The sequence below is a fragment of the Labrus mixtus genome, chromosome 8 (assembly GCF_963584025.1).
Source record: "Labrus mixtus chromosome 8, fLabMix1.1, whole genome shotgun sequence".
NCBI classification, from domain to species: domain Eukaryota; kingdom Metazoa; phylum Chordata; class Actinopteri; order Labriformes; family Labridae; genus Labrus; species Labrus mixtus.
In genome coordinates, this window is record NC_083619.1 from 5480043 (window position 1) to 5494911 (window position 14869).

At 43.7% G+C, this 14869-nt stretch overlaps 1 protein-coding gene across 1 annotated transcript in view; it reads right to left on the reverse strand.

Annotated features, from left to right (window-relative positions):
- Positions 1-3182: 3182 nt before the first annotated feature.
- The window catches only part of fam110b (family with sequence similarity 110 member B), a 32150-nt gene continuing 20463 nt past the window's right edge, over positions 3183-14869 (reverse strand). Inside the window, exons 2-6 of the mRNA XM_061043922.1 lie at positions 12394-12536; positions 8268-8487; positions 7823-8182; positions 6483-6874; positions 3183-4890 (exon numbers count right to left, since the gene is read on the reverse strand). Coding sequence (XP_060899905.1) covers positions 3987-4890; positions 6483-6874; positions 7823-7945 — 1419 coding nt within the window. The 5' untranslated portion in view covers positions 7946-8182; positions 8268-8487; positions 12394-12536 and the 3' untranslated portion in view covers positions 3183-3986. The remainder of the gene's footprint in view (positions 4891-6482; positions 6875-7822; positions 8183-8267; positions 8488-12393; positions 12537-14869) is intronic.

Genomic DNA, 14869 nt, shown 5'->3' on the forward strand with positions numbered 1-14869 from the left:
GGAAAGGAGCCTCGTGCTTGGAGGACTACAATCTCCGTACTTAGGGCACCACCTTAACCGCTAAGGGTCAACTGGCACCCTGCCTCGTACACTTAAACTCCTGTGGTCTCTCTCACTCTCACAGGTCAGAGGGACAACGTATTAAATATAGCTTTCAAGCTAAATCGATTGCATTATCATCAGTTTGATGTTTGTTAATGAACATTGTCACTAATTATATAAAGACATTTCAACTTTATGCGACTAATAGGGGATTTTCTGGTTCTTTACCTTCGGTGATTTTCCTTGAGGAACTACGTAAGACATCTGAACTACTAATATGACTCCAAAGGATTTCAGTCCAGTTCCACTTGTGTTTTCAATACTGTGCTTCAAGTATTTTTTATTATTCTTTCAGTTCAGCTCAACACCAAGCTCCTACACAAGTCTCATGTTTGACCTGTAAGATGGAATCAGAGCTCCGCCTGTCAGCTGATCACTCAAACAACTAGTTCCTTTTCATTTCAAGTCACAGAATTATTCTTTTTTTTTAAACGAGATGAAGGATCTGACTCAGCTGGGGAGATAAACTCTGCAGCAGTTTTACTCTATGAACGTCAGCCTTTCATTTCCATTTTTTATAAATGTGACTGTTCGACCTTCAGAATAAGACAAGGACGTTTGGTCAGTTATGTTCATTAGGCTGGATCTGAAAACTGTCTGTTTGTCCTTGTGAGGAGGAGACCTCTGTGGATAAGTCAGCTCAAAGGTCAAAACTTCTAGAAATGTTTTGTTGTGCACTCGTGGAAAAACTTTCATAAACACAAAGAGCATAAAACCTTAAAGGGATACTTCACTCATTTTCATTAAGCTTTATATCATTAGAAACCTGGTAGTATTTTTGAATGGTCGTGCATCCCGCCCTCATTTTCCTCTGAGACGGGATATCTTTGTATTTCTTGTCTGCAAAAGGAGCCTCCGATGACGCAAAAATCCTCATTTTGCATCATCTGCAGCTGCTTTGGTTAAAGGGGGTGAAACTACATCGCTAGTTCCTCATGTTTTCAACCCGCCCATAGAGGGTGGGGACCCACTGAAGCTACAGACCTATCACAGATCAGTGGGCGGGACCTCACTCCCAGAATCTAAAAGCAACGTCCTCCATTTTGCTAGGAAGCTATGCTAACAGACTCTATGGAGAAAGAAGAACTGACAATGGCGGAAAGTATGTATCAACTTCAAACTGATATGGATGAAGGGGATTTTGAGAGGTCTTTTGCTCAAATCGGATGTTTGTGGCTATCTCTACGAGCCGCAATATAGCGACGAGCAGTTGAGGCTGATGGAGAAACAGGAGGCGCTGCAGCCGAGGCACAAGACCCGCTGTGCATTCTGGGAGTTGGTGTCTTTCATCCACATGAGCCAAAAGTACACTTTCTGCCTTTTCTCAGTAAAGAAGGCACCAACTTCAACATTTATTCATTCATGTTTCAACTGTGAAGTATCCCTTTAAAGATGACCAGCCAAATCTATTTTACGGCCTAAACTCGGGAGTCAGGTAAAGACATAATCCCACAATCAAGCAGTTTAATGCCAACCCCCTCTACATGTCTTGATCCTTTGTATTAGTATGTCACAGTCTCTGAAGGAGCATATATAATCACAGGACACCATAACTCTCCGGTGAAACGTTTGCTTGGATGATATGAATGATGATAAATCTCAGCAGTTATAAAACAGCTTTAATCCAGCATGTATACTTATGATATTTGTGTTTCATATTTATGTGTTTCACTCCCCGATGTCCTGCTAACATCCCCAGGCCTTCCTTTAAGAAGCGTAGCGTTTGTCCCATGAAGTCAGCGTTGCATTGATTGTTTGATCCTCAAACATCGAGTCGACTTCACCGAGTGGACTTCTTAACAGTCACACCGTGTACCAGCGTCTCTGACCGTCCAGAGCGGGTTTTGACAGATAGAGTTCAGCCTCTGTTTCCAAAGATGGTCATTTAATTAAACTCAGACGTCATGACTGTGACTCAGGCCTTCACTCAGAGCTGACATTTTGACTTGTCATCGCATGGAAAAAAAATAAAAAAATTGGAAACTATGAAAGTGAATGAGCAAGATGAGCTAAAACACCAGATAGTGCCAAACGCCTGGAGCGAGCGACACATGAATCAGTCTGACAATCAGACATCATTATTTCATTACAGGTGTGGTCGTCGGGTGTTACCGTTTAGATTAATTTAGTCCTAAATAGGGTTGCCATGATACCAGAATGTTAAACTTTGACAAAATACTCATGAAAATCAAACAATAATTGATATGTTTTGATACCATGGCAACAACGCTCAAAGTCCTAATTTCTTGTATTTGATGATCAAAACTGGCAAGGAAACTCCTGCACGTTGTCTAAATTGCACAACAGCGTTGGCAGCATTTTGGTAAGGAAACGTTGGTAATGTTTTTGGTGCAATTTAGACATTGTGCTGGAGTTTGCCTGCAGTTTATGATGGACTCATTCCTCTCCTGCACAGCTGTCTGGTGAAAACGTTTTTTTAAACTATCAATCTTGAATCGTTTTCAAGAATACCGTATGGTAAAATTATCGCTGTAACAAAAGTTTTGGACCTCGATGATAAAGAAAGAACCCGAACAATCAGGACTCAACACATCACAGATGGAGGCAATGATTTAAAGGTCTGAAATAAGGTTAGTCAGGCCAAAATGTTCTGAGAGAAAGGCCCATAACACTCATGGATTTATGATTAACACCTGGAAACGACTCACTTCAAATTGCCCCTAGTGACACTTATTGAGGTCAATTATTTTTCTTCTGAATATTTCAAGGAGCTTCTTTTGTCAAACTTTATTTGAGCTGAGGATCCTGACGTTATCACAAAGTCATCTCCATGAGCCAACGGGAGAAACATAAGGCCCCGTGTCCACCTAGCGTTTACTTCCGGGCACTTAATCGCTGGCTGGCTCGGGAGCGTTTGCATGAAGTGTTTGTGCGCTGAGAATAAAAGCCTTGCACGTCTGTCCTGTCTCTATGACAACAGTCTGTTGACAACGGGCGCTGTATGACCAACTCTGCTCCGTTACTTTTCACTGCACGTTTTTTATTTTCCCGATCAGACACGGAGCAAAGAGGTTGTGGGTAAAAAAAAAAAAAAAAACATGATCTGTAAGCGGCAGAAATACAGGGAATATTGTTTATTTTGAAAAGAGCGCCAGTGACTTCAACAGCACCTTTGTTAAAAAAAGATTTTCAACTTAAAGTGCTAAAGGCGGCCGCACAAAAAAGGCAGAGCGCTCGGAAAAAGACAGTGGGCTCTGCCCTACGCTGCTGCGAGCACTCTCAACTCATTGAAAACAATTTTTTTTAAAGATTCTGGCGCTCAGAAAAAAACAAACACTAGGTGGACACAGGGCCTTAATGTGTTTATTCAGTGAGCCTAGTAGCATTACTTGTGACACTGACAGGCACGGCAGCCTAAAGGTTTTAAGTTTGGAACGCAGGACTTAAAAATACATCCATGATGACCCTCTGCAGTGAAGCCTTTTCTTCAGGCCTCTTTTCATCGTCGTAGTGCATTTCGCTCTGGTTGCTCAAGCAAAGTTGACAGATTTTGTCCGTCAGAATTATACTGTGTCCGTGGAGAAACATTTCATGATGTAGTTTTTTTTTTTATTCTCCTGTTTGTCTGTGTGTGAAAAACTCAACACTTTGTTCATGAGACCGTCCACGTCTGAAGTGTTCATGTAGTTCTAAACCTTAAAGGATCTCTATTTCAAAAACAAAGATTGTCTGTCTTCTTCTGTGTTTTTTTTTTTTTTTGTCAGATTTTCCCGCCATTCATTTCATTCATCCATAGAAACACGTTTTTCAGTCCGGCCCCACCGTCACAGTCTCTAAACCTGTGAGTACATCTTGTCCATCTGTCAGTTTTTTAAAGAAGCGTTGGGTTTGTCTCCAACCTTCCGGAGCTTCCATCCTCCCTCCTAAACATGGGACACTTTTTGAGTCTCTCTCGCCTGTTTGATGCTGTACAGCCACTTGATGACTCTTGCATTTCGCTCCACAGCCGAGATGCCGTACGGTACCCGCTCCCCGGCCTCCTCCTCCTCGTCTTCGTCGGCGTCCGACAGTCCTTCGTTGGAGGATCGCCTCGACTGGTCGCAGTCCGAGGAGATCATCGAAGCGGATCGGAAGTTCAGGCTCACTATGTCCGAGTTGGCCCGTGCAAAGTTCTCCGGACCGACTGCCTCCAGTTCCTCGGGGTCAAGGCCGCAGTAGTTAAAAAAGCGTTCCACGTCGGCTCCGGCCCGGGCGTATCGGTCGGACAAGTCTGATTTGGATCTGTGCAGGGACGAGCGACGGGCCACAGAACAACCGAGCCCCAGCTCCAGGTTGGGCTCGGCGGAAGTAAAGGAAGGGTCTGCGAAATCACGAGGCAGCGACTGAGGGGTGGTGTTGTCACAGAGCGAGGGGGAGGGAGTCGGACGTGGGGGAGGCAGAGACAAGGAAAGCGCGGGAGGAGGGAGGGAGGCGGGGTTTGGTTTTGGAGGGAGGGGCGGGGCAGAGGAGCTGCTGGAGCGGGCCGTACGGAGCGGCCTGCCGTTGCACAGGCGCAGGAGATCGGAGTGGGAGTGGGAGGTGAGCAGTGGAGGCAGGGGGGAACGAGATCGATCATTGACTCCTCCCTCACCTCCCCGCTCGTCCAGCACTCGTCTGCTCAGGTTGAGATTTCCTCCCTGTTGTGGACTGCGGCGGCCCGTGCTGTTGATTGGAGGGACCTTCAGGGAATGGGAGAAGGAGCGGAGGGAGTGTGAGGTGCTCGGACTGGGCGCTGAGTCGGCAGGTTGCTCATTCAGCGTCATTGTGGACCGGTAGGTTAACGGCATCCTAAGGGAAGAAACAGAGAAGTGAAGTGTGTTTAAAGGCTTCATATGTGATTTTTCACACTTAAATGTAATATAAATCAAGTATATCCTCTGAAAATAACTCTGTGAGTCATGACTGTCTACAATGAGGGTAACACCTGAGTCCCACTGTCTGTGATGTTTTCAGAGTTTTTTTTCTGTATGTTGACATAGCCGGCCCGACGGCTGACTCCTCCCCTCGTGTATAAAAGTTGTTTAATTGAGGGACTAGAGAAAAGAAGAATAACATACTGTACTCACTGCTTAACTGTGTTTCTAGATCACGCTCATTTCAGGTAAATTTACATGCAGTGTGAAGATACGAACATAATAAAGATCACTAGCATTAGCATGCTAACACAACAATGCACCGCGAGTTGTTTTGGTTTCATGCTGGTGCTCGAGGGCGACATCTGCTGGATCAAAAAATCACATATAAAGCCTTTAAGGTTGAGTCAGAGACATAAAACGACCAAATAAAAATCAACCAACCCCTTTCAAACTTTTGAACATAAATGAAGATACTGATAAATGCTGCAGTGAAGCTGCATAACATACATCTCCTTTAAATGATAGTACACGTCTACAGTAAGTTTAATTTGTTTATAGTTTAATTTTTCATTATTTATAGAAACATAAGCGGGCATACCTCAGTACATTTGATCTAACTCTGTCTTCCTGTGATAACGAGCTTCAGTGTTTATCCAGCTCTGCATCGGTCTGTAAACCTTTCTGTGTTCTAACCTCTCTCCATTTTTCAAAAGCATCTCTGATATTGATCCTAGTTTGAGCACGTTTCTGCTCGTGGAGCTTATTAGAAACATGCAGAGGCTTTTTAGGTCGGGTACAATCACTTCTATCTGAACCACTTCTCTTGCCCGCTTCCATCGCTGCAACGAGACGGGTGCCTTAAAACCGCCAACCTTCTCTGGTCCAAACAAATCCAGAGCATTCACGATCAGAATCTAAAGTTAGAAGGAGGACATACTGGCTGCTGCATTGTTGTCAGAGAAGCCAGCACTTCAACATGTTTTCTTAATGTCTGATGATATAATAAAGTCATGTTATCTCATTCAGTAGATATCTTACAGATTGGTCATTTAATGCTGTACAGCATGAATACTCTGAAGAAGGAAACTCTAGCTTTATGTTGCAAAAGAACAAAAAGGTTCAGGCTTGTATGTATTTTCATGAGAGATCAGTTTGCAGAGAAATTAAAAAATAATCTTCCTCTGCAGCCCGAGGACGAAGAAGTCTGCAGAGTTGCCCAAATATACATTTCATATCACATAATCACATTTGAATTGCTTCACAGTCAAAATAAATCCCTCATAATGCATCAGCCATTACTTTGTCTGTGTTTACTTTTTCTAACTTATTGTAGAAAGCTCTATAGACCTCTACTGATATTTTAGAGTTAGGCTTTGATCCCCTCGTATTCTCCCACAGTGACTTTAATCTACAGAAGCAGAAACACATTTATAAATCATACATCAGACACAGTCGTGAAACTTTGTAGAGCTAGTAAACTCTACAATAGCTCCTCATCATTGAAACAAGAGAATAACCGTTTACCCTAATGGTGTCCAACTCCTGGCTGACCTCATCAGCACCGCACTCTTAGCTCCGCCTCCTCGTCCTTCAGGTCCTGCTCCTGAAGAGGACGAGGAGTTTAGCAGATTTTTGAGGATCTCCAGGTTTAAATTCTCCCGCTTGCTGCCGCTGCCGGCACATGTGTCCGACTTGGCGTTGTTATTGGATGCTTTGAAAGGTATCCCGCCTCCATGTCCTCCTCCACCAATCCCAGAGCCTCTCTTGAGAAGTGGGTGACCGGCGGGAGGCTTTGCCAGCACAGGCGGTTTGATTGGCTCCTGCTTGGCGTTGATGACTTCCTGACTCTTGACATACTTGGCCTTGTCAGCTTCCAGCCTCTCCACAGCACTGAGGCGCTTCGGGTTGGGTTCCACCTGAGACACACATTTAAATATTAAGAATCACCCTTTCTACAAACAAAAACATTCAAATCAGCACATCACTAACAGAGCATGAAAAAAAGTTTAATTGCAAAATAAAATCAATAAAATCATGTGATTAAAAATGGGGTTAATCTTGACTATAAAATTGAATTTGTCATTGTGTACCTTCAGACAGTGTGATCCTGTGTGTAGGTAAATATAGTGAGCTCTATTTTGACTGTTTTCTCAACTTTACATAAATCGACTAGTCTAAACTTAAATTTGCATTTAAATTTCATTGAAATAGTTGCCTAGGAACATCCCTCATTGCAGTAATATAGACTCCCCCCTTCTCTGCAGAACACCCTTGTTAACTCATTCCTCAAACGAAACACAAACACACTTAATGATCCACCTGTTAACAAATATATTATTCTGTATAACTGTATTAACAAAACCATCCTGTAGTAAACATGTTTGTGCAATTTGAATAAATTAGTCAACGGCGTAATATGCTGAGCTTGCTTTAAAAGACCTGTTTTAGATTCAACGTTCATTTCTTACAGCTTGGATTAAAGAGAGGACTGCAGGTTTCTGTTTTGCTTCACTCAGAAGGACTAAAACATATGAGGGCTGCAGAACCAGGATCTTATCTCCTGGAAACAAAGTAAAGTACTTCACTCCCTCAATCAATTATCTCTGTATGAAAGAGTCAATCATAGCTACTGTTTTTTCTAGGTTTGCTGTCAAAGATGTTTTCTCTCATTTGAGTGTGTTACTCTTGTGTTAGCTTCTTTCACCACAAAACAAACAGCACAGGCAGAGTGGTGCTCCCTCTAATTCCACTTTCTGACCGCTCAGGAGGGGGATCACTAAAACTGGATGTACAGTATACAACCTGCTACAAAATAAAAGTCACTACCCTACACACAGCTGACTCCATAGCTGATGTCACTGTACCTGTCTCCTGAAGTAGTCCGGCCCTTTATTGAGGATGCGGAGAGGTACAGCGGAGCTGAACGATGTTGCGGGGCCAGCGGCCTTGCTATCTGGCAGGGCTGGAGCCAGTGTCTCTGTCGGCATGGCAACGAGGCGACTGGGGTGGTCGGCCGTGGTGGCAGCGGGTGCTGGGTGGCTGACACAGGGCGGGGGCAACAGAGGACCCCCAAAACATGAAGACACAAGGTGGAGAAGAGAAGGTCTAGAAAGAGATGAAGCCCCTGGCCCTCCTCATGGCCTGTAGGAGCCTGTGGGACTGAGCCGGATTCTGGGCTGGGGGGGGGCGGTGAAGGATTGTGCTCAGATAAAGTGCTGCATCGCCTGAGGAGGATAATCTGTGTTAGACGTGCTGCAAAGTCTGAGCTCAGAGGTCTCTACTGATCTCTGGTACTTAGGTTCCACTGACCTGCTCGTCAACCATGATGGACAGATAGACGGATAGAAAGAGAGAGAACGAGTGCAGTGACGGAGCGAGAAGGAGGACAAAGAGTTCTGAGGGTGTTACGGTGCAGTGGTGTGGACGAGTGCTTCCACAGGGCCGATGGAGACGCAGAGGACGGTGGGAAAGGAAAGCCCGGCTGCCTGTCCACCCTCGCTCCGGCTCTCTCCTCAGCTCAGCACCCCATCTGAACAAGAGAGAGAGAGAGAGAGAGACAGCCAATAGGGTTAGAGGTAGGCAGTGACATCATGCACCTAGCAACAACAGGAATAGCAAGGACTTACAAAATACACTGACACACAAACACACACCCAAGCACACACACACAGTACCCGATGGTTGATATATAGAAACATGAAGGCCTAACCTCACATGAAACTTTTTATTTTAATGTTTACTGATACAAGATGACACACACAACACCAGGCTGTCTACTCTGGGCTCTGATTGGTTAATCCTCAGGACTGGTTTTTTCAGCCTCAGCTGTCAACATTGGGGCTTATAGCTCTGAGCTCACTGGTGTTTGAGGGGACTTCCTGTATTTTTTTTTTGGAGTATATTTTGCATCTAAATGATAGAAACGGTACAGAGTGTGTCGTATAATCCTCATTAGATTTGTTCAGCCAACGGCCATGAGAAGGGCTCTTAGGGCTGCATTAGTATATACTTTTGGACTAATGTGTTAAATTGTGCTATGTTTACTCTGACAAGCAAAATCCACAATAATAACAACATAATTGTGGTGAACAAAGAATATCACTGAATTGTTTTTATTGACATTTCTAAAACGTTATATACAAACAAGAACCTCAAATCACATTTCCCTGTGACGGCAAACGGAGCTGGCCAATTGGAGAAAAGTGGGCAGTTGGGAGGGGGGCCTTAAAGAGACAGCAGCTGAAATTAACCGTTTCAGGCCGAGGCTGAAATAAGGGATTTAACTGAGCGCTAGTATCAGATAAATAGAGTTTTCTGAGCTACGCATCTCACAACACTACTACTCTACTACTCGATAGGTGTCCCAGACTGACATAATTAATGGTGGAAGTGAGTATAATAGATCTCCTTTAAGTTGTTTGTCTACCACTATATATCGGTTGTGTTGGGTTGTATGTTACACGAATATGATGTTGGATGCAAACACACCTTTTTAAAAACACAATTCAACCAATAAATCATCTCATCAATTCATCGTCTGATGAAATGTACGCCTCTGGGAAAAAAAGGTCAACTTCTTGTTAAATCCGTAGTAGCTAACAGTAAACGACTTCCAGCCACGACTACCTTTGTCGCTGCATTGTTTACAGTCGAGTTATTAACTTCAGAAGAGACCATGTCTTTAGAACAAAAGTGAAGTGAAATTCCCCCAGACTCACCAGAGCCATGCTGATTCTCGATTGGTTGATACTACATGGACTACAAACGTACTCCTAACAGAAAACCACAACACGTACAAAAGACCGGTCTTGCATGTACAAATTTGACACTTTCATGTTGAATCTGTAAAAAAGAGATTACAGGCAGTGTCATCCTCTGGGGGATTTGTGAGGTAGAGTTGATGTTTGTTCTCAATGGAGTCTTGGAGGAGGGCAGTGTAACAGCTGTTTCATGTTACAAGGATAAGGGATGTTATATCAGCACAAAGCTCTTCTCTGTATGGATCCTACAACGCTGCCTGAAACTGTTGTTCCAGCATTGAAGATAAAACTAAACACTTATTAAGTTATTTAATCATCTGCAGTCTTTATTAAATATGGACTTCAGGGAAGGAGATGTTATATTTGATTGATTCCTTGAGGCCCGAAGCATTGGTTGCAAACGTCTGAGAACGTTTTAAGAATCAGTGAGGCTAATGCATGGTGTGATTACTGAACAGAGCCATATGTTTCTAGTTTGCCTAAAACACACAACAAAGATAAAACACACACACACATATACACTCTCTCTCTCTCACACACACACTGAAGGAGTTATTTCATTTGGATTAGGAACATGTGTCCAGCTCATTTCCTGCAGAACAGTTTCACACAGAGAAAAGGGAGAAAGCAGATAAAAGGTGGACAAGCAGTCATGTTCAATCTTCTCTGTATTTCTTATTATCTTAATGTAGGGAGAAAACCCAGTTAGTTCACATTTTCAACATGAGGGGATAATGCTGCTGTGATTGGTCGACATATCTGTTGTTTTCAAAAAGAAACACTTTCTCTCTCTGAACACATGACAGTCATGAGAGAGTGAGTGGGTTCCAGTCCTGGATGCCTGTAGGCGAAGTCTTTCCCAGAAAACATGTTCACTGTTGTTCTGTTGTAATGTCTTTTTTATTGTGTTTACCAGAAATCAGATGTGGGCAGCAGGAGAGCTGAGAAGGACGCCCACAGTGCTCACATTGGTTGTTTTTAAGAGTGCATGTATCAATCCTTAAAGCCTCTACATCTGCCCCTGCCAGAGTCTGTGCAGCAGAGTGGAGCCCCCTACCTTTACCCAGAACCCAGCAGAGACCCCTCAGGTCAGCACAGTCGACACTCCTACAGCTTCTTGTGTTGGTTTGACGTAGACCATCAGTGTATATGAGCATGAAATCACTTAAATGTTGATCCAGCTGATTCCAGCTCATCAGTTTCAGTATGTTGCAAAATGCTTCCAAAACTCCTTAAAACGTCTTATTGTTGACGTAAGGTAGAGATTCACCACTGACTACAAACTACTGAGCTTTAAAAAGTGTCTTCCTACTTTTGGGATGTGAGTTATCGATTAAAGGAGCAAATCAAATTGTTCAGAATTTCAGAAAGAGAGACCCCCGAACGTCCACCAGATACGTGTGCATTGCGTGTCCGCTCCGGTCCGTTTCGGCTGTGTGCACCCTCGTCCGTCAACACCCACCGGCTGCGTTCTCCGTCCGCAGCACGGAGAGCACAGCCGTCAGCTGGAGTGCCGAGACAAAGGAATTCCTGCGATAATTTAACAGATTCACTCGCGACAGTGCGAGATAATACGATTGTGGTATAAAACTCGATATAAACCTTATAAACACATAAACAAACACACAAACGGTCATTTTTCGAAACCGTCAAAACGGAGTGTTTTTTATTCTGAAAATTAACCGGGTGTTCTAATGATGTATCGGTGTCTGACTTCCTGTCCTGCTTGTTCTTTTCTGTGCTAAATTGATGCGTCGTGCTCCAACATCAGGCAAAAATAGAAGTCCTGCGTATCTGCTGCGGAGGGCTCCGGACTGTTGGAGCTCAGACGCAGCGCAGCGGAGCCAGTGGAAGCACACACATTGAATAAAGTGAAAACCTATCAGCGCCGGTGCCGGACCGGAGCAGAGACAGACCGAACGCGCATCAGATGGAAGTTGGAAAACAGGCTGTATGACCTAAACAGCAGCCAATCAGGGAGCTCAAAATATAATGGCTTTACTTTTGGTGAGCTGTCATGTCGTCACACACACACGCACACGCACACACACACACACACACACACACACACACACACACACATACACATACACACACACACACACACACACACACACACACACACACACACACACACACACACACACACACACACAGAGCCTCTTGCCCTTTCTATTTCCTGTGTTGGCAGCGTGTTGAGCAGAGACAGCAGGAGCAGTTACACTCCTCGGCCCACCTCAGTGTTCCTTCGCACGGGTTGAATTTTCCATTTATAATAAAATGAGTAACACAGGTATTGATTCAGCCCAAACAGGAAGCTGTTTTTCAACGGTAGCTTACATAATAAAGTTAATAAATAATCCACAGTTATTGAAACTCCACACACGGAGCAGAACGTCTGCCAAGATCTGCATGATTATACGCACATCCCCAGCCTCACACTTTTTGTAAAACACTAAACACACTTCTCTACATTAGACAAATCATTCAAAACATAAACATGTGTGTGTTCATTTCTAAAAACTCCCTGAAATACGACTCTAGATTGGCAATCGTCTGAACTCAGAGTGTACACGGTTAATGTCACAGCTGCAACACTTTTCTTTTCCAGCCTATGAACATAAACAGGAAAAGCATCTCGAGTTTGGACTTAAAGATAAAAAAAAAAGTTTTACCAGTTTGGAGCTGTCCTATTGGCCGGCACATCGGTCGTAAATTGGAGCTTATTGGTTGTTGTTATGCTCCTGGTTTTTGCTGCTTGATTTGGACGCCTCCCCCTTCTCTTCCAGGGGCTGCAGGTTGTCAGCAGTTTTCACAGCTGTCAACATAAGAGACACCAATGAAAAAATATTAAGAACCTCTCAGAGCCTCTGCATAATGACAAGCACAGTTATTGACTTATTATCTAACAGGTCTAACAACAGAGAAAGCTGATTTTCGGCTCGATGGTGGGGTCTCTGCAGGTGAAGCTCCTTTGCATTGAAAGGAGCTATGTGAGTTTGTTTGGATTGGGAGGAGACACCTCTTACAGTTTGTTGTTAAGTCTTAGCTCAACAGATGAGATTCAAGTTTACAGCAAAGCTTCCTCCCTTAAACGAGCCAGCGGGAGCAGCTCATCAAAACAACAAAGCACTCTCTGCCTCCTGCTCTGTGACGGCTCCAGAGGTCAGGCCTCATGCAGCCCCAGACTGGTCTAACCCATGACTGTAATAATCATAGCTATGCCAAAGCAATACTCGGACTGCATTTAAAGATAATTAAATTCTAAGTCACACACAGACAGAATTGTTTTCCAGATTCTTGGAAAGTTTGAGCATTGCATCCGTTATAACCCCCCTATAACCACTGAACATTTTTGAAATGACAACTGAAAATGCAGAAAGTGACATTTCTGAATGTGGCTAACAGCCACGCGCCAGTGTTTGTGATATGCTCCTTTTTTTTGGCAACAAGGCCATTTTGCCCACCGTGGCGCTGTAAATTACCAGTTACATTTTTTTTCATTTGAATATGTGCAAACAGCACCAGAGCACCAAAATGCATTTTGCTCTGCAGCACTGTTTGGGGAACATTCAACCCTTTTTGTTTGCTATGTGAATTACACAGGTAAGGCAGATGCAGTATACTAAAGCCCAACTCCAGAGCTGTATTACTTGTCTCAAAATTAAATAACTACAAAACTGAAATAGTAAGAGGGAAGTATGATGGAAACCAAGACCAAATATTCAGCTTGGTGGTGCTGAATCTCTTCAGTTTGTGTGTGTAATCAGTACAATGACCATGTGCAGTTAAGTGCCATGAACACATTCATTGATGTGATTTGGCCTGCAGAATGGCTGCCACAAGTTTAGAAAGTTAAGGAAGCAACACCATGACAGTTCACTTTGAACACACAGTCTTAAATTAACCACAGACCACATTACAAACTGTAAAGGAAGAGGAGAAGGTGACAGGAATAAGTCACTTCTGAACCAGAAAGTGTTGACTTCACACTATGTTGTGGTAAAACCTGTTATGATGAAGATATCATGATGTGCTGGGATTCACTGAACATGAGCAGCACACTTTCTCTGTCTGTGTGAAAAATGTCATGCATTCATGGCGAACTAAAATGCAAGCAACTTGTATCACAGGTACAACACAAGACTCATAAAGGCTTATAATGGATCGAACTCAGTGCTGAACTGAATGAACAATGTGTTTAGGGTGCAGAGAGCACGCTTCTAGGTCAAAGGATGAACGATCCTACCGTGGTCAATAGCTGCCAACCATTCGCAATGCATGATGACATCATCAATTTGTTCAACCCAATGTGGCGGCTGTGGATAATTTGGTAGAGTCGGTCATCTCCCAACCGGAAGGTTTGGGGTACGATCCTAGAGGGAGGAGCCTAGAAAAGCTCTATACAAGCTCAAGTCCATTTACCCTGACTCCTCAGGCTGCTCAGCACTTTTATTTACTTTTTCAGTCAGTGTACATGCATAATGTTTGACCGTTACAGAGTTGGTGAAAAGCAGCTATCAAAGACACTCTTCTGTCACACAATTGGAAACTCTTAGGACAAGCGTTGAAAAGCTAATAGCCACGTTGAGCCATACCATGTTAGCATAATTAAAAGCTTGTGCCAAATAAATCCCCTCCGAGGTCCCCTGTTCAAAGTGGCTTGAAAATGGAGATCACATTAGCAACATGTCAACAATAAGAGGCAGGGTTTCCATTTTTGTGGAGCTGCCAACGACAACCAGTGTCAAACTGTCTGCCAATCCTTCCACGTAAAGAACCTGAGCCTCTCTTCACATTCAGTCCTTCTGTCCGGTCTTTAAAGTTCTTGTCAGGTTTTCCTTTAAGTTGTAGTCATGGTGATGCTTATCCTGGTTCTAATCTTCATCAAATCCACTTGGCTCTGCGATGATTGGTTTGATATCATTGACTCCGTGTGCCTGTGTGTGCAGGAGCTCAGCGGACCAGATGGACACTCAGTGGGAGCTGGAGTCACACCAAATGACCTGCGAGCTGCACAGCAGAGGTTCAGCTACTGTGCACTCACTGTGATTCACATGTTTTAGACTCCAGCAGTATGCAGCAGAGTGTGTCCTGAATCCTCTGAGTCAACTGCACACCAGCTCTGAATCATTTCAAGAGCACTTTCTG